This window comes from Struthio camelus, chromosome 10, assembly GCF_040807025.1.
Source record: "Struthio camelus isolate bStrCam1 chromosome 10, bStrCam1.hap1, whole genome shotgun sequence".
Taxonomy (NCBI): domain Eukaryota; kingdom Metazoa; phylum Chordata; class Aves; order Struthioniformes; family Struthionidae; genus Struthio; species Struthio camelus.
This window is the reverse complement of record NC_090951.1, coordinates 26230574-26250605: the sequence shown is the minus strand read 5'-3', so window position 1 is coordinate 26250605 and position 20032 is coordinate 26230574. Positions and strand designations below refer to the sequence as shown.

At 57.3% G+C, this 20032-nt stretch overlaps 1 protein-coding gene across 9 annotated transcripts in view; it reads right to left on the bottom strand.

Annotated features, from left to right (window-relative positions):
• Window positions 1-15975, bottom strand: part of RIPOR1 (RHO family interacting cell polarization regulator 1) — a 44982-nt gene extending 29007 nt beyond the window's left edge. For 3 of the 9 annotated variants that reach the window (XM_068955326.1, XM_068955338.1, XM_068955334.1), the window contains exon 1: window positions 8956-9056. Coding sequence is in view for 2 of the 9 variants with exons in the window: in XM_009686819.2 (XP_009685114.1) it covers window positions 1742-1820 (79 nt within the window). In the remaining 7 variants the exon portion in view is untranslated. Of the gene's footprint in view, window positions 1-1741; window positions 1899-8955; window positions 9057-14223; window positions 14711-15550 lie in introns of those variants that run through there. The other 6 variants (XM_009686819.2, XM_068955330.1, XM_068955331.1 and 3 more) reach the window with 5 other exon arrangements.
• Window positions 15976-20032: the final 4057 nt, after the last annotated feature.

Genomic DNA, 20032 nt, shown 5'->3' with positions numbered 1-20032 from the left:
AATGTGTGGAGGAGGCAGGTGCACTCTCTAGTACCCATCCATCCTGATAGGCAGGGCTAGCAAGGAGGGGAACTGAACTTGCCCCTCCAGCACAGCATGCCCTGCACTGGCACAGCCTGGGCAGCCTAGCGCTACCCCAAGGGCCGGTTGCCTTAGCACTCACGGCTCTGTCAGCCCCACGGAGTCATGTCCTCTGAGTGGGCTCTCCCACTACCCAGCTCCTCCAAATGCAGGGGACACAGCACCCCCAGGCAAACCATCAGGGTCCTCACTGGGCTGAGTTCAGCCAACACAGACAGCAATGACCCCTGTGCTGGACCATTTTGTGCAGTGCTGGTATCATAACCAGCTAGGGAACAGATCCTCGGCTAGCATGGGATTTATAGGAGTGTCAGGATTTCTAGCTTCAGTAGTTTCTGGCAGGGGCTCTGGCAAGCAGGTCACTAGACCTCTTTGCTGGTATTGGGAGCATCATGGATTGATCTCCTGGACCAGGATAGGGCACAGCCAGGCCCCAAAGTGCAGCAGGAAAAGAGTTAATGGTGCTTTCAAACGATTACTTGGCAGGCTCTGGAGGGCTGGGAGATAGGAGGATCGGGCCAGCAACAAAGCAAGATCTGTCCCACTAATTCCTCCAAGCATTTTTTCCTCCATTGCTAAAGCCCTGTAGCCAAGGAGAAGGCAGCACCCAGCTGACGTGGCTGTGCACCCAGGACCCTCAGCAGCCTTCCCCCCTCTCCAGGTGCCCTGCTCTGAAGCACTGGGCAACAGTGGTGGCAGTGGAGGGAGATAAGTGCAGCCCCTCCTCAGGAACAGGCACGGGGCTGATTGCTCTGGCATCAGCAACACCTCTCAGAGTTTGAGGGCAGCTGGGGTTGGAGCTGCTGACTCCTGCAAACACTCAGGGAGAGCCCTATATGGACACACTCAGCTTCTCATTTGCCTCCTGTCCTCCTGGAGCGGGGCTGGGAGATCTCAGCACCTTTGCCCAACATGGGTAGGTTTTCCCTGTCCCAACAGGGACAGGGCTGGGCACCACTAAGCTCAAATCGCCAGGCTCTCCGCAGGATAAAACAAGCAACATCACCACTCAGAACATAGGGGCTGACATGCAAAGTGGCCAGAGCAGGTGCCTCCAGCTCAGCAACTAAGGGAGCCCATGCCCAGCTCAGCCCATGCACCCCAGACATCAGCTCCAGGAGGGGATGGAGCTGATGGGATGGTGGTGGGGGGCTGACCTCTATCCCCCAGTCAGACAGATCCCTGTCTGGGCATCTCTCTTCGCAACCTCAGCTGATGACAATGTCTGGGAGCACCCATCGTTCTGCACCTGCAGAACAATGGGACAGAGGAGCAGGGCCCCTCAGCCTTGTCCCGGTCCCCACCCATCAGGCAGCACAGCTGGCCTGGGGACAGGCTCACAGCATGCCCCTGCTCCCCAGCATGACTGTTTTTTGCCGCTGCTGAACTGCCCCAGCATGGCTTTGGGTGCCCTTCGCAGGAATGGCAACGAGCCCACCCTGTCAGTGGGTGAAGATGAGGCAGCTGCAGGCTTGCAGGGGACACCGTCCGAGGCCCGGGACACGGCCCTGCGAGCTACACGCCCTCCGGGGCTCTCCTGAGAGGGAATGCAGCGCAGCCCTGCTGAGCCGGCAGCCCCTGTCCCCTCTCCCCCCATGACCAGTGGCTTCCCGGGGCAGGAAGGGCTGTCCGGGGTGTACCAGGGGCTGGGGGCACTCACATGTCCTGGGAGACGCGGGGGACGGCGTGCACAGCGAAAGCAGGCCTGGTTTGGTGCATCCCCTTTGTTCCACTCCCATGGACAGGGAGCAAACAGGGAATTCTTACAGGCACTTGGCAGCGCCCACCCTGGCCCTCTCCATGGAAACGGCAAGAGCCATGTGATTTCGGCAGGAAACCACGGGGGCAGAGCAAGCGCGAATGGCAGGGAGCGCCTCCCCCGCCAGCCCTCTCCAGGAGGAGACAGCCACAGCCACGGCTATTGCTGCTGGGACCACCGCCACGTAGGGCCAGGACCCGGGTGCCCTAGCCTGCTCTGCAGGCTGCCAGTGTGTCGAGCACCTGGGGGTCGGGACAGGCTCCCTTGGGGGTTTGGATGGGCATTCACCACCCCTTTGCTCCTGTCAGCTTCACCAGCCTCTTCCCCAGGAGGCACAATGCAGCCTAGCTCAGTGACAGCTGGGAGCAGCATGCCTGGGTCCCTTTCCCAGCCCTGCCTGCTGCGTGCAGGCAGATTTGTGGATACAGTTTGTGCTCCGCTTGCCCTGGGTCCGATGGGACTAGTCCCTCAAGATCAGGGACCTGGGACTGCTTGTCCTCCTGACGGCATGCAACTCCTGCGGGGGCACAGCATATCCATGCCCAGTCTCTCATTCCCAGGAAATGAAACAGCTAGCGGGGCTGTCGCCCCAGGCTTCTCCCCAGGCTACCACAAGCCCCTGGGCTTTGGCTCTACCCAAAAGACTTCAGGCACATTACACACCAAGATCACTGTTGGGGAAAGCATCTCTGGGAAGGGAAGCGACATGACAAAGGTTGTGGGGTCAGTCGGTGGCACAAACAGAACCAGAACTCAGGCATTCTTGCTCCCAGCCTGATGCTCTAACCATGGGCCATGCTACCTTCCCTCCCACTTCTGGACCCTGACTGTGGAAGGCAGGAGCCACACAGAGACCATGCTCTCTGCTCCTGAACAGTGTCTCTATCCGGGCTCCGCAGGAAGAATCCAGGAGCAAAGTGTAGGAGCAGACCTGCCAGGAGTTCCTGGTCTCCATCAGCTTCCAACCTCATCAGAGGAGGAGTCTCCCAACAGCCCCAGGGACAGATAGCCCTGCAGTGAATCCAGACTGCCATTTCAATGAATGCCACAGCCTACATCCTGTGTGCTCTGTGTCTATGTGCTCCTCATAGAGCATCATGGCTCCCCAACAGCTCTGCCCTGGACCGGACCCTGCCCTGACAGCCCAGGCCCTAAACATCAACACCTTGGACCAACCCCAGAGCTCAGGGTCCAGGGCAGGGAGTAAGCCACACATCTCCAGCACTCTGGAGAGGACGCACCCTGCTCCTCCCCTTTCTCCCAAGCTGTTTTCCTCCTACCTGCCCTAGATCATATTGAATCGACCTAGTTTTAAATGGGACTGATGCTTTTCCGGCCCCAGTGAGATGTCCTCAATGCAAGGACAAGACAACACAGTGCTCTAGCAAGCCCTGCAATGGAAGAACACTAATTAGACCACTGTAACATCCTGGAGCTCAGCAGAGTAGGCCAATACTGGTGAAAAGGAAATCACTGCATGGCTGCTGCTCTCCTGGGGCCACACCAAAGAATGGAGCACTGCTGCAGAGCAGAGATGCTGAGGCAGAGGGACTCTGCCAAGGACACTCTGAGAGAACCCAGGTGTCCTAAGTCCTAGCCCTTCTCTCCAGGCTGGCCTGGTTATGTGGAAAGAACAGCAGTGCAAAAATGGGACAGAGTGCAGCAGGCCCCTTGGCTACCAGAGAAGAGGCAAGCCACGAGGCCAGCATGGACAAACACAGAGAGAGGGCTGAACGGAAGTGCGTGGACACATCGACCCACCTGTTGAAGCCAGCACTACATACCCCTAACCAAGATGGCCCACCACTTTGCGTGGCATGGTCAGCACCACCACGCCAGCTGCTGTCATTGAAGCAGTGCCAGAGGCAGGGCCCAGCTGTGACAGCACCTTGTGTGGATTCAGTGGGGGCCAGATCCCACACAAAACTCTGGATGGCATCACCACCACACCCTCCCCCGAAAGATCTTCAAGCGTAGCCAGGACTTGCTATGTGGGAAAGGGAGCAGAGTTACACATGGGAAGGTAAGACACTGAACACCACAACTGGCATGCCCCACAAAGCAGGCATTTGAGAGCATTCATGCCTGCTCTGCGTGGGTGCATCCAAGTCTCCTCTTGCCCCTAGCTTGCGATTTAGCAGCAGCTCAGTGCCTTGGCTAATACACACCATAGCATGTCTGGGTCCCCCCACCCCAGCACCAATCAAGACCCCTGAGTTGGCCATGCCAGCGCTCAGCTTTACCAACTTCCCCCCAGTAAGATGGGTCTTTAGGCACTGAACATTTGAGGTGCCCTGAGGCAGCATACCCAACGCAGCCTGCTGTCCTATCCCACAATACCCTGGTCTCCACTTATCTATGTACCACCATCATAAAGTGAAATACCAGTCCTGGCCCCCCAGGCTGGGGAGCAGCCATCTGGCCCATCACGGCTCTGAGCCCCACAGCTCAGGGAAGGAGATCGCACCAAGGCTGTGGCAAACGAGACTGCCTTACTACTCCTCTCTCAGCTGCCACAAGCCTGCCCTGCCAGATTGGGTACACTGAGCTAAACGTTTCCTCTGCCAAGGCTGTGGCTGGCGCAGAGCATGGGCTATTCTAGGTCACCCGGAGTTTGCTCAACTCAGACAAGCTTTGCGAACAAAGCAAGGGCAGACTAGCCACCTGAGTCTCCACAGCAACCCCTGGCCTGACTGCTCTCCAAAGCACCATTCCTGTTTTTCAGGAGGCATGACACTTGCACCTGCCCACGCTCAGGGAATAACCTGCAAAGCCACATCCAGCACATGCAGTGCATATGGCCCAGACACTCGCCACAGGAGGAGGCTTCCCAGCAAACCCTGCTGATGAGCTGGGAAGCTGGGTGCTCGTGCAGGCAGGAGTCCCTGACTGCAGGGCAGAGAGATGTGTCAGGCACCCTGCAACAGTGCCAGCCCCTGATCACCTATCTCCTCCCCAGCAGGGGTTGTTGGGACATAGCAATACCTTGCAGGAGTCCAGTGACTTGAGGCTGCCCTAAGCACAATTCCCCTGTCCCTGGCAGCCTCAGCAACTGGCTGTCAGTCTTGGCCACCAGCATTTGGCTGGCTCTGTGCAAAGAGGAGAAAGGCCTGGGTTACCTGGGGACCTGCTGCACACCACAGACATCACTGTTCCCTCCCCACAGCCTCCTCTTCACATTGGGTCTCTGCCCAAATCTCTGCTCTTCTCACTCAAGGCTGGGCCTAGAGCCATTTCAGTTCTTCCTTTCTCCTCTCTCCAGAGGGCACGAGTCCAGGCCTTGGCTCCAGGCCTGCCTCCCTCCACGTACACCCTGGAGCGGCCACATGCTCAGCATTCCTGCTCAGCATCAGAGCAGCACAGCAAGTGCAGGCCGTGGTCTGGCCCACTGTGCTCCTGACCTCAGGTTTCCCAAGCCTTGCACCAGGACAGCGCACAGCCATGCATGCTGAGCACTCTCTCCATTCAGCCCTGGCCATCCCCAAGAGCAGTCAAAGCGCTTCATCTCAGCAGGGCCTGCTGGCGTCCCTGACACAGGCCCGTCAGCCCTCCAGATCAGAGCTAAACCTGCAGCTTGGCAGGCCTAGCACTGGGCTCCTTGACCCCTCTGGGTGAGTGTTGGAGGAGCACAGCCTGGGAAAGAGTCAACAGAGCTGAGGCAGCACTGGTGCAGCATAAGCAACAAGACCTGCACCTCCAGTGGACTCACCAATGCCCCAGCTGCTCTCAGAACCGCCTGCAGCAGCAAAAGATCATGCCAGCAGGTCCTCCAGGCCATGCTGGAAACCTTTCCCCAGAGTGCTCAGGGCCATCTGCAGCAGGCTAGGGCACAGCCCCGACAGCTCGTAGCTCCCTGGCCAACCACAGCCCTCTCTGTAGGGCACTCAGAGCTGCCTGCCCCTGCAGCATACCTGGAAAGTCAGGAGAACGGAGGCAAGGATACACCCGGCCCCAGCCCGGCCTGCTCTCCATCACACGTTGCTTGCTCTCCTGCTGTTCTTTAAGCCAGTACAATTCCCTGGCAAAGATCAGAGATGCCAGCTCTGCTCCTCCCTGCCTCCAAAGGGAGAGCAACCCCCTCGTTGCAGCTGCCAGTTCTGCTTGCAGGCAAGCAGACAGCTGCCGAAGCGCAATCACAAGGCCCAGGCTTTCACTGTCTCCTCACAGACATCAGCCCCTTTCCTACCCCTCTTGCAAGCGCATAGGCCCAGCCAGGCCACCACCAGTAGGCCACCACCAGCCACCTTGTACAGCTGCTTGCCAGTTCCAGAAAACCCGACCAATGTCAGCAAAACCAGAGCAGCCACAAACTTGTGCAGTGTTTGCTGGCACAGGGTGCCAGTTAGCTCACCTAGACTTTTTGGCTGGCAAGCAGACACCCAAGCCACGACTTTGCAGCAAACCGAGAAAGCCCAGAGCTGGTAGATTGCAACTGCATCAGATTCAGCCCCCAGAGTGGGCGGAGGGGGACAATGAGCTGCAGAGGGACACTGCGGGCCTGCCTGGACTCTCCAGTTGTAGGCTGCCAGCCAAGAGCATCTTACTTTCCCCTCTCCTACCTTCCTCCTCCACGCTGGGAAGAGGACAGGTAGCCTTTGGAACCCCAGCCCCAGCTCAGCCTGGGAGGATAGGCATGGAACTGACCATACACCAGGACAACGTTGTCTCCTGAACCAGGCACATGTCCCCACCCCAGCACTGTAGGAAACATCTCATGCACACCCTGGAGTAATCACTCCAAAAGTATTCATGATTCACAAGATTCTTGCAGGCCCTAAGGGACCGTCTGATACTGAGCAGGAAAGCTGAGGTCATGAACAAGTCCAGCAACAAGTCCAGAACATGGCTCAGCCACACACAACCAGAGCAAGTGATGGGGAAGCTGGTATAGAGGGACAGAAGGGCAGGCTTGCTCTGCTAGACTTGCAGCGCACAGGCTGCATTGCATGCCAGGGAACTCAGGATCACCCTGGGTAAGACTTAGCTCACTGCACCAGCTACTACAGGAACACCTTGCCCCAAAGCTGGCCAAGGAGAGAGACGTCAGTGCCATGGGAAATGAAAGAGGAACAGCCAAATCAGAGCACAGAGCGCTTTGGAGGGACAGAATTTTTCACCCTGAAGAGGAAAGCCACACAGTACTGGACTGGCCACTGGGCAAATGCCTACAAACACAGCCCTACAGCCCTCCCAGAAGAGCACAGAGGTCCACACATATATCCTAATCCACTGTCAGCTCCCGGGGGCAGCTGAGATGGGATCCTCAGCTTCCTCGCAAGCAGACCTGCTCCTACTCCACCCAAACCACAGAGCTTCTCTATGCAGTGGCAGCCAGCAGGCACCCAAATTGGTCTCCCAGAGCCCACAAGGACGTGTGAAAGTGCTCTCTGCAGCAATCTCCAGACTTCAGCAAACAACTCCTCCTCTCCGAATAAAATAACAAAGAAAATACTGGGACATGGATTAAGGAAATGAAAATGGATGAGCAGGGTAAGCAAGCTGCAGAGCAATAGGAAGCGGCTATAATCATCTCCTTGCTGGACCACAGCTCTCCCAGCCTGGATCCCACAACAAGGCACATAAAAACCCAGGAGGAAATCATGTGCTCAGGACCGTGCCACAGAACAAGAGGTTCCTGAGTGATCCCAAGTGTATGGGGGGAGCAGGTGCCCAGCAACCCTCAGGTGCATTGGCACACCGACCTGGCCACTTCCATGCTCACCCCAACTCTGTGGAAACTAAGATGCATGGAGGCCCCTCCTGACACCACGAGATGACCCACGGCAAGCTGCCCAATTCTCCCTGAACCTGGTACCATGGGACACATCTGGCATCTCAGGAGCTCTGCCTTCATACTCTGCTTTTCTGTGTGAAGGAGGCAGATGTGCTGGCTGCTGCAGCAGAGACTAGTATCCCATGGACAAAGGGGAGTTGAACATTCCACACACCAAGCTCCACCACGCTGCAGCTGCTTAGTGGCTTCAGTTACATGCTGCCCTGCCTTCTCCTGCATGGAGGCTGGTCACCACCACAGGGTGGACAACAGGCTACCAGCTCAAAGAGCAGCACTCATGCCTGCACTGGCCTGGTGGGCCCTGCCACCACCCCAGCTCTGCAAGGCTTTTCCTATGCCCTGGAAAGCAGTCTTCAATACAGCCCGTCAGAGCTCCCACCAGCAAGCAGGTTCCCACAGCAGAGGGACAGAGAAGTGTGCAGAGAGAAGGGCACAGCATTGCCAGTGCCTGGAGCTGGCAGAAGGAGCTTGCTTCATCCCTCAAGGCCCAGTGCTTCACTGGGACATGGCAGGGACAGGGAAGGCAGAGGGATCAGTGGGGGGCTGATCTTAAAACACAGCCAGACCTCAAGGCGTGCCACCCAGTGCTGTGGCTAAGTGCCCTCAACGGCGTGCTGAGAGAGAGGGCTGCAGGAGAGCAAACCCTCTCAGCTTCGCTATGCTTGCTGGCTACTTCAAGGACGGTCCCGAAACATGCAGCCCGAAGCACTAAATTCCCCAGATAATTCTCAGAGTGGCTATTTATACACCAAAGAGGAAGGAGGGTGATAGGCTGGCCAGCTGGCTCCATATCTTCTCCTGCCCCGTGTCTGGACCAAATACGTTTGGGTGGAAGTGAGCACTGCCCAGGGCTGGATCCCTGCCGCCAGCCTTTGCTTGCCCCCACTAAGGCCTGCGTGACAGAGGGCCCGGCCTCCCGAGGCACGGCGCGGTAGGGTAGGTAGGGTATGGGCCCAACTCCATCCGCGACATCAAGCCGAGCAAGGGCCCAGTGACACCCCCGACGCTGCCAGGCCCTGGCCTGCGAGACCCCGCTGTGCCCGGGGCTTGCCTGGGAAGCCCGCAGAGCCCCGCCGTGGGGACTGCAGTGACCCACCACCCCGCGGGCCCGCAGCCGCCGAGGGCCAGCGAGGGGCCCAGGCGGTACCTCCTCGACCCTGGGCTCCGCGGGGCGAACAGGAGGCCGAGCCAGGCGCGGCAGGGCCCCGGCCGAGGCCGGGGGACACGCCGGGGCACCCCCACCCCCTCCACGGCCGGACTCCAAGAGGGCCGCGGCCCCGCGGCCGGCCCAGCCCGGTCACCCGCCGCCGCCCGCACTCACATGGCCGCAGGGTCCCAGCGCCGCCACCCGGACCGTCCGGCTCCCCAGGCCGTCCGGCCGCGCTCCCCAGGCCGGCGCGGAGCGAAGGAGGAGCCAGCAAGCGCCGCCCGCCCATGGGTGGGGCCCTGCCCGGCTCGCCCGGCCCCGCCGGCCAGGCCCGGCCCCCAGCCCAGCCCCGCACATCTCCCGGCCCCCCTGCCCCAGGCCCGGCCGCCGGCTCGCCCCGGCGCCGCCTGGGCCTTGGCCTGGCTGGCCCCATGGCCGAGCCCCGGCCCTGTGGAGGCCCCCAGGCCAGGCCAGGCCTGTCGCCCCAGCCTTGCCACCCGCCTGCCTCTCTGGGCACAGGTGGGAGCCGTGTAGGTCCCATCCGAGAGGCAACGGCTACCGGTGAACAGCGGCCACGAGCCACGTAGCCTCTGCCCCTGGCTCCTGCCGCGCCCTCGGTGCCGGCGGTCAGGAGGGCGGCAATGCAGGCGGTGAGGGCTGCTCGGGCAGACCCATCCCCACGGTGCTCCAGCCCTCAGGGCTGCGCGGAGGGGCCCAACTCTGCCACGCGTTCTGGTGTTCGCGGCCTTGCACGCCTTGGGCAGGCAGGGTTACGAGGGTGGCCCTCTAACAGGACAGCACTCATCTCATACACTTTGAATCCATGCATCAACACAAATGAGAGAACACGCTCAGCCCCAAGAACTGGCTTTCCCAGCCTCCTGGGGCAGCAGCTTGGGCAGCACAACCCATGGGATCTGTGAGAACATGGGTCTGTGCAGTTGCCCTTGGGGGGCTCTCCTCCCTCCCCCCCCCCCCCCCCCAGTTCATGGGCTGGGCATGTGGAAGAGCGGGCTGGGCTTAAGAAGGAGCACACAGGAGAAGGTTACAAAGTCTCTTACAAGGAAATGGCCATTTTTTCTGTTTTTCAGACTATAGCAACTAAATATTCTCATACTGATGATACAATCTTTATAATGAATAACTGATACTGTTCTTATTTTGTACAATACTGTTCTCTTAAGCCTCCATTGCATTAAACACATGCTTACAAACACACGCTTACATATATACTACAAAACTTTCTGTTGTGATTCCCACCAGCTAAAAAGCACAAGAACCACCCTGACCACTGGTTGCACCCAATAGGGCTAGCACTGGCCTGCATCACCCACAGGGATGGCCTGCGACCCCCTTCAAGTTAGCAACAGCGACTTGAACATGTCACTGCACAGTGCTCTCTGTTGTCCGCTGTCACCATCCTTCTCCCCTATCTCCATCCTTCTCCAGATCTTTTTGTCTTCAGATGCACCTCCTAACCCCTCTCAGCCCTAATCCCTGAAGTCATCATAGGATCTTAGGATAATTCAGGTTGGAAGGGACTTACTGCTGAAAGAACAGTCTGCTCTGAGGTCAGGCTGGGTTGCTCTGGGCTTTATCTAGTCTGTTCTTGAAAACGTACAAGGAAGGAGATGGCCCAGCCTCTCTGGGCAACCTGTTTCATTGTTTGACCATCCTACTGACACAGCATGCTCTCCTGCCCTGTGGCATGTGGCCCAAGACCTCAGGGCCCAGGGAGCTGCCCTGTGACATGCCCCTGAGCTGATCTGACACTGAAGCACCTAGTGATCTGCCCTGCCAGGCCCCACTGGTTACCACTGGGAAGGGCCTCCCTAGAGGAAAGTGGCATCATCCAGACATACAGAGACCAGGGACAAAGTCACTTACTGAAAGCTGCTGGTGGAACAGGGATAATACAAGGGAGATGTGCCAGTAGCACGGATCCTGCCCCCATATCCCCCCTCCAAATTGCTGTTCCCCTGGGCCCTAGGATGGGATGGAAACAGCTCTCCACAAGTCTGACAGGTTTTGCCCCCTCTCACATGCCTCTGACACATGTGTCAGTGCCATCAGGCCAGGGCTGTGGCTCCAGCCAGTCCCCTCTATCCATCACATGCGCTGGTGTCCTGGAGCCAGCTCTCTGTTTACATGTGTAATTATAACATTCTCCTGCCAGGGATGACTCATGCTTCCCTCTGTCACCCCGCTGGGGTTTAAGTGTCAGGGGACTGGCGCTACGTAGCCAGCTGGCATTTTCCTTCCAGAGCTGCCAGGAGGCCTAGGCCAGCACATGGCGGGTGGACGTGGGCTGGGGGAATGCGCATAGTGACAGCTGTAAATGGATTGCACAGGCCTCTGTTTTCCATCCCTCTCGGAGACATCTGCAGCAGTGCAAAAGGCACCGGAGCTTAGAGCTCCCCGCCAGGAAGCTTTCCCTGGCTCGGCTCCATTGGGCCAGCTCCCTTCCCCTCCACCCGACAAACACGTCATTTCTGAGCATAGGGGTGTCAAGCCCTGAGCAAGCCCTGCAAGCCCTCATCCCCTTTTGGAGGGTCGAGAGTAGCCAGGATTGCCAGGGCACTGCCAAGGAATTCCCATGTCTGCTAAGTCCAAGGATGGTGAGGCACCTCCCCTCCATGCAGCCATTTGTCTGGCAGGTCAGGGCTCCCTGACACCCGTGGAGGTCCAAGCCAACGCAGAGCATTCCTGCTAACCACATGTAAAGGGATCTTGCTGGCACGCCGGCGGGGTGCCCAGAGCCTGCTGCCAGCCAGCATGCCAATCTGGTGGAAAGCTTTTGCAGTTGATGAGTGCAAGCCTCTGAGAGCAGTGAGGCTGAGACCCTGTCAGGTCACTGGGAAGGAAGGTCTCCTGGATTTGGGACCACCAAAGATGGGGACTACAGCTCTAAAGGGGAAACAATCCCTCTTTTTGGCCAAATGTCCCATTGGCTGTTTCTCGAGAGCTAGCTCTGCCTGGTGAGCTGATGCCAGACCAGCAGCCAGAGTGCTGAGATGGGTGCTAGTGGCATACTGCCACTTGGCCTGTGCATAGCAATTTCCCTGGTGGGAAGTAGCAGTGTTCCCTTGAAATGGTCCCGCGGTAAGTCCCAGTGAGGGCAGCATCCCCAGCCATTCTCCTGGAGGACAGCAGAGACCTCCAGCATACCTTGGGCACAGCCAGTTTCCTCTGCCATCCCATTGCTCCCAGCCTTGTTTTTTGTTTGTTCCTTCCCTGTGTGTCCCAGAGCTAGGAGAGCTCTCCTTCTCTGGAGAGAGGTCTTCTGCCTCTGGTTTCAGCTTTTCCAGGACAGGAAGAAAGCCTCTAAGCACCATTTTAGATCCCTCCCATCTGTGTCCCCCTCGCTGTGCCAAGGGCTGGGAGTGCAGCGGCACTGAGCAAGCACAATAACAAGGAGCGTGTTGGAGCTGATGGGAACGAGCGATGTTCCCGGATGGTATGCAGCCCTGACAGCACTGGCTCCACTTTAAAGAGTAATTTTATCCTGTAATAACAAACAGGAGAAGCCAAGTTCCTCTCCAGAGTCATTTCCCTGGCTCCAAGCAGGGTGACACTATAGAGAAAGCTGATCTGAGCTCCTGAAATGCTGTGCTGCTAGTGGGAATGAAAACCTGGCCAAGCAACTCCTAAACTCAAGAAAGTGCCACAACACCCCTACTCTGGGCTGCAAAGCAGGGAGGTCAGCCTGGGTCCTTGAGCAGCCTTGTGCAAAGAGGGCTGAACCCCATGGTGCATGGGGACAAGGCAGAGAGGATGCCTTGTGCCAGCATGCCCACCCTGCAGGGCCTTTTGCAGGGGGAGAAGAGAAGCGTTCTAGGGTGGGAGATGCTGACCTGGGTGAAGTGACGGCAGGGCATCCTGGAACTGGTTATGCCAACCCCTGCATATGTCTCCTTGCCACCACTGGGTCCCAGTCCTTTCCTGAGTGCCAACAAGCCAAGAAGGTGGGCACAAACGCTCTTGGGGAGCAGGGCTGAACACAGAGGCAGGCCAGCTGGGCAGCAGCAGTACTGCCGGGCTCACGTCCTGGGCCAAACAATCTGGGTGGCTTCCTGGCTGCCTTGTTGTGCTGCTCCTTGGCCTTCGAAAGGGCTGTGACAGAAACCATGCGTCTGGACAGGTGCCAGGCTGCATCAGGTGAGTACCCCAGTCTTTGGGAACATCTGTGCAGTCCACAGGTTTCCAGAGGGGTCACACAGAGGCATTTGGGTGGTGATGTGCTGGGGACTGAGGGATGCGGAGGGGGATATGCAATGGGGAGAACTGCCCTGACTCCATGGGCCATGTCCTGTTCTGGGGCTGAGCCCTGGCAGGCGAGAGGCCTGGAGGCTGTCTCAGCCTGTGGCGTGCTCTGGACGATTTATCCCTGTCCCCTGTCCACATGGCCCCCAGTGCAGGCACATGGCTCATGACAGGCACCCTGGCAGCTTGGCACACCTCCAGCTCAGGGCGCAGCCTCCCGGAAACTTGTTCTGCGACAGCAGGAAATTCAGGCCTGGCCAGTGCTGGGGGACAAGCAGCACCAGGGATCACGGGAGAGAACTGCACTGCTGTGCCCTGTATGGGCCTCTGCTGCCATGGGGAGGGGCTGACTTGCAGCAGGCTATACAGCAGGACCCTACAGAGCAGGGCCAGGCTCTACCAAGCAGGAGCCCCCCAATGCGGGCCAAAGCCAGGGCCTGAGCCATTTTCTGGGGCCTTCCTTGCATCCCAGCCCAGACCACTGAGGGCTCTTGGCCACAGGATCCAGGGCGGCTCAGCTATGTGGGCCAGCAAGGGTCACAAGGGTTGAGCTGGCAGGCCCCAGTCCTGGAGCCAGGCAATTTCTCAGCTGTGACAGAGAAGTAAGCGCTGGGAGTAGCACCCCATGGTGGTGCCAGCAGTGACTTAGCCAGCCTGTCTGCCAGCGCGAACCTGTTTCCTGTGATGCCGGCAGGGTAAAGAGGGGATGCCAAGGGCCCACTCCAGCAGCATCACCCACTTCGTGGCACTGTGGGCTGTGCTAGCATGCCAGTGGCAACGGCATGGCTCTGCCCAGCTCTGCCAGCCTCCCAGGGAGCCTCTAGCTGTGAAAGGAGGTGTGAGGGAGGACAAATACCCTGTTGCAACCCATATATGCTAGCTAGAAGTTCAGCTATGATGCTGCTGCCTTGATCATAACTCAACTTCAGAGTTAATGCCCACATTCAGCTGTGTGGAAGTTGACCATTCTCATGGCTTGCAATTCAGCTGCATGTAGACTCAGGCAAGCTGCCCCACATGGGTTTCCCTTACTCAGGCTTTCAGGCTTGGCCTTGTGAGCGAGACAAGTGGGGCTGGACAATCCAGTCCCCAAGCACTGGCATGTTGTTGGGGAGGCAGTGGGACAGCCCAGAGCAGCTCTGTGACAACCCTCCCAGGCCCAGCAGCTGGGTGACATACCTCTGCTCCTGCCTGGCCTCAGCCACACGGACACCGATGCTTAAGAAACACAGCTCTGCAGTGGCCAGCACTGGGAGGATACGGCCACAGCGTAGAAGATAAAGCTGTGCTGATGCGGGGACTGAGCCCTCTTCCCCACCAGACAAGAAGGGGAGAACAAATCTGGCACTGATCAGTTGCAGGAGAATGAGGTGGCTTGGAGAAAGTTGCTGAGATGGTATCTGATCTTTGTTTATCCAAGAAGCTGTAGGTAGCAAAACCTCCTCCAGAGACCACACAGTCCAGGTGTGTCCTGGCTCTTTAAGTGAAGCAGGTGAAGTGTTGCAATTTTTGTCCTCAAAAGAGCTTTTCTCCAAACTGTTTATGAAGTATTTGAGTTAAATCTGTGCAAAGTTGGGACTCCTCAATGTAAAGCCGTCACCTCTGTGGTGCCTCTCCAGCCAGCCAGAGAGGCTTCCAGAGGAAGCACCAGGCAGGATTCAAATGACTACAATGGGGAAATGAACAAGAAGGGAAAGACATGTGAGTTAATCCTTCAGGACCTCCTCTTCCCCCAGAGAGACAACAGTGCAAGCATCCTTCCTTGCTATCCTTGCTGGGATATGGACTGGCAAGCCCACTCTTGGAAGGCAGCGTGGCTTAGGGTAGACCTGCCAGGAGGGTGCTGCTGGGCTTCTGCTGTACTTCTGCTGTAAGCTTCTGCTACTGATCCAGCAATAGGCTTTGCACTGTCCTGCCGGGTTAGCAAGGGAGCCTTCTCAGCTCCAGACAAATGGAGCAGAGAGCAGCAGGCTGGGCATCAGGGAGTTAACCTCGAAGTGGGATTTGGTGAGCTGCTTCCTCCCAGCTAACAATAATATGTGAGGGGGAGAGGGGATGCACATGGGCCCTGCAGAGCCTGATAGTGGCCAAATAACCCTGGCTCCACAGCTGCAGCAGTGCAGGAGGAAGCCTCAGCACATTATCTGCTGGCCCCACTCAGCCTCTTTGGCAGCCCTTTTACCGCAGGGACCGAGATGTGCTTCCTCCCGTGCAGCATGCAGCGTGCACTCGGCCAGGTCCCAGTGCTGTCATGGTAGCCCTGTGCCCCAGCACCCTCCTCTGCTTTTCCTAGCATTGCTGCCATATCAGGCACCCTCAGACAGCACCAGGGCCCTGGACAAGCCCACCTTTAAAGCAATGGAAAGTCTGCTATCCCACTGGACCCCAGGATTGCAGCTCTGGGAACGATTGCCTAGGGCACTGAGCCACAAGGGTGCAGTGCTCCCAGTGCAGAGAAGTCCACACTCCCCATCCTGCTAGCCCATGCTATGGACAGTGCCCACACCTTGGCAAAATGAAGAGCTGTTCCAGCTGGAAGCAGGTGCAGTCTTACGTGAGTGGGATCTCCAGGTCCAGCTGAAGTTCCTGCAGCTCTGTCTGCCTGTGCTCCTTGTCCTTCCCTGGCCGGCTGAGATCTGCTGCATCTAGAGCTGCTGAGACCAGCAGCTGCCCTGGATACACTGGCTGTCACTCCTCTTGCCTGCCAGGCTGCGTCTCCCAGCACTTCCTCATGTGCTGGCCGTTTCTGACCTTCCTCCCGTCTGCTGCTCCACCTCCCACAGAGCTGTGGCAGTCAGATCCATGTTACAGGAGCAGCCCTTTTCATTTCCCAATCTCTTCTTTCACCTGTCTCTTCCTGGAGCAGGCTTTGCTTTCACAAAGGTTCTGCCACATGCAGTTCTCCCTGCTCACACATGGGAGGCTTCCTCTCTAAGACAGTCTTGCCCTGATCCAGAGCCTGCCTCTGGATCCCTGCCCTAGATGGTTCCTTTGGGGCTCCCTGTGTCCTTTCTACTTCAATCCTGACCCCATGGGCATTTCTGACCCCAGTTCCTGGGGCAACAGGTCTTTGCCAGCGGCTCTTGGTCTGAAGGGAGGCAGCTGGTGGAAGACCTGGAAAATGGGTCTTTCCTACCAGTAAGATGTTCTCTGAAGTCAGTCCTTGGGCCTTGAATCAGCACCGGACTCACCAGAACAGAGACATATGACTGCTCCTGAACACCCCTGTGGCCTATAGGCCCTGAGAAGGCAGCCAGAGCTGCTCTGCCTTGTGGTGAGTGATGGAGGTGCTGGCTCAGTTCAGGATGCCAGTGGGGCTTAGGGAGACAGACTCTGCACAGCCTCCATGTGAAGGAGCTCTCTGGAACCATCTGGTCTAGATTTCCCCACATGCTGTATCCAGCATGCCCCCGTAATGGTGACCAAGCTGTGCAGTACCATCCTCACTGTCCATCTCTTTCAACAGATTGTTTTTCTTGGGACCTCGGTTTCAACTTCAGGCTGCTCTGCAAATCTATCAGCTCCTCCTGGTGACTGCAGCCCCTCTAGGACTTGGACCTGGCTGCGAGGAGGCCAGATTCTCACCATCATCTCTTTGCTGTTCTCCATTATAGGCAGAAATGCTTTGAAAGTCTGTGCTCCCAGCTAGCTTGGGGAACTCTCTGCAGCATCGTCTCTTGTTTTTATCTCTGCACTGCAGGTGCAACTATCAGCTGAGAGGGCAAATTCTTGGATTACTCTGGAGCTGGGTCACAGAATCACAGAATCGCAGAATCGCAGAATGGTTGAGGTTGGAAGGGACCTCTGGAGATCATCTAGTCCAACCTCCCAGCAGAGGTATGTCACCCAGGGTCCTCTGTAGAGCACATTGCCAGGGATTGTGTCCAGGCAGGTTTTGAATATCTCCAGGGAAGGAGACTCCACAACCTCTCTGAGCAACCTGTTCCAGTGCTCTGTCACCCTCACAGTCAAGCTGTTTGTCCTCAGATTCAGATGGAACTTCCTGTGTTGCAGTTTGTCCCATTGCCTCTTGTCCTGTCACTGGGCACCACGGAGAAGAGTGTGGCCCCATCCTCTTGACACCCCCCCACCCCCTTCAGATACTTGTATATATTGATGAGATTGCCTCTCAGGCTTCTCTTCTGCAGGCTCAACAGGCCCAGCTCTCGCAGCCTTTCCTTATAGGAGAGATGCGCCAGTCCCCTCCTCATCTTTGTAGCCCTCCGCTGGACTCTCTCCAGTAGTGCCATGTCTCTCTTGTCCTGGGGAGAACAGAACTGGGCACAGTATTCCAGCTGAGGCCTCCCCAGGGCTGAGGAGAGGGGCAGGATCACCCCCCTCAACCTGCTGGCAATGCTCTGTCTAACGCACCCCAGGATACCCTGGGCCTTCTTGGCCACAAGGCCACACTCCTGGCTCATGGTTAACTTGTTGTCCACCAGGATTCCCAGGTCCTTCTCGGCAGAGCTGCTTTCCAGCAGGTCAACCCCCAGCCTGTCCTGGTGCATGGGGTTCTTCCTGACTAGGTGCAGGACCCTGCACTTGCTTTTCTTGAATTTTATGAGGGTCCTCTGTGCAGATGTGCATATTAGAGGATGGGCAAAACTCTGATCCAATCTGCACCCGCCCTGTAGCTTCAGATTAGAGACATGCTAGAGAGACCCTCCTTTCAGCTGCTAAAAGCAGATGGATCTTGAACCATTCTTGCTCTCTCCCAGCTTGCCTGTGTGCCTACAAAGTGCTAGGTGGCTTGGTGGAGCTGGCCCTTAATGTGTCTGTCCTGCACTCCTGTGAAAGGATGGTGCATGGGGGCTGCACATTGCAGTAGGCCTTCCAAGGATGCTCAGCCATGGCCCTTGCTGTCTTTCATTGCCACTAAAGCACTGGCACTGCCAGCCATCCTTCCACTATACAGCAGGGGCCAGAAAGGGCAGACATGAATGAAGGAGAAAACTGTGGGCATGCTGAGCAAGAAATCTGTTGCTGTCCTGGAAAGGGAGCGCAGCTGAGTGGAGAGGCCATAGTATGTGACCAGCCTCAGTGCCCCTCGCCAATCACTGCGGGCGGGCGAGGGGAGCACCAAGATCTGACACTGCCCAGAGCTGTGAGATAAGCCCAATACAAAGGGCAAAGCCAACAAAAGGGAGAAAAGGGAGTGAGCAAGGCAGGAAACATCAGGCAGGAGAGGAAATGGGGAGATAATTAGCTGCATAAAGCACAAACACCCGGAACATAAGCAAAGGAAAAGCCAACACCACTTGGCAAGCATTTGAGCAGGAAGATCTGCCCATCTGGCCTCTTTCTGAGCCTTCCTGGGGAACATGCATCCCAGAGCAAGGTGTTTGGACATCCCCGGTTTCTGAGACACCATGGCTGGCATAGCTCTTGGAAACTCAGCTCTGGACATGTCCGTACTCCCTGGGATGAACCTACTCTAAGGCTTGGGGAGTAGCCGGCCTAGCTCAGGATGACAAAGCACCCATAGGTGACTCCCAGTTGGGAGAAAATGTTTCTGGGTCCCCTAGAAGACACAACAGGGGGCAGAGGTCCAGTCTGGGCAGTGCTGCCTCAGTCTCCTGTTTGCTTGAAAACTGAGACCAACATTGACAGACCTGCTGCCACTGCATGGCAATTAGCCTCCTGCACAGGGGATGTCCAAGTGCTGGAAGGGAAGGCTCTGCTGGGCTGGGCTTTCTATAGGCCATTGCTCATGGTGCTTCAACACACAGCACCCCCTTGAGTCTTGTTCTCATATCTAGTGGCTGGGCTTCTAGTAGTGCAAGAGTGGGCTTCATCTGCACAGCTTCTCATACCTCCTACCCCCACCTTGGGCACTCCTGGAGCACACAGGGCTGCCCACTTCCCAGGAAACCTGCCTATGCTGGGATGTCTGTGTTCCCAGAGAGGCTGGGGACAGAGATGCTCACAGATTTGCCAGCCTCTAGCATCTGGCCTGAGCTCAGCCAAACCCCCACTGCCATGGCACATGGGCACCTATCCTGTGCCCCAGTGGGCAGACCATCAGCAGCACTGCAGATAGTCCTGGCAGTGGAGCTGATGGAGCCTGTCCCACCTTCCTGCAACCTCATTTATCCAATTATGGCCAGGAGAGCAGCTACATCTGTCTCCTGGGGCTGGCAATGATGTTGGGGAGGAGAGGGGACTCACAGGTGATAAGCTGCCTGCAAGCAATGGTGGGATCCCTGGCATAGCCCATCTACCAGCACCCAGCACATGGCATGGGGCGGGAGGGAGAAAACTCACAGGGCGAGATAAACATGGGAAAGATATGCGCTGAGCCAGCCCAAAGTGGCTAGCTGAGCTCCAGCTGGCTTGTGTGGAGCAATTAGGGCAGGAGTGCTCCTGCCCAAGGGTGCGAGGGGCACTTGATAAAGGCTTGGCCACATCTCTGAACCAGTGCTGGGCAAGGGCTGAGTGCAGCCATATCCACTAGCTGCAGGATCAAGCCTCCTCCCATGCTCCAGTCCTCTGGCCACATTGTTTCGTACAAGGGATGTTTCTCACTGCAGGAGCCATGTCCTCCTTTTGCAATCACAGTACTTACAAATGCCCAGAGAGGTGCCCAGATGGGCACTGGTTCCTCTGGCCAGAGATATGAGGTGGGTCTGGAAAGGAAAACAGCAAAGATGAACAAGCATCTGCATGGGTAGCCAGACTGCTGTGTGCTTCCTTGAGCGTGGAGCAGCCTTGAGCTGGGGGTGCCCACATTACTCTGAGTCCTGGCACAGCTCAGTTTGCTTGGATGGATGCCGACGGCAGGAGGAAAAAGCTGAGGCCAGTGTCTCCCTGCCAGGGTGCCTCTGTGCAGTGGTGGGCACCTCATGTGTGGGTACCACTCCCAGAAGCTCTGCTGGCAGCACACAGCACTGTCTCCCAAGTGCCTTGGAAAGCACACCACAGGCCTTGCAAAGCAATTTACAGCCTGGGCATCAGGAAGACAAATAGCAAACTCGAAACAGCCCAGGGG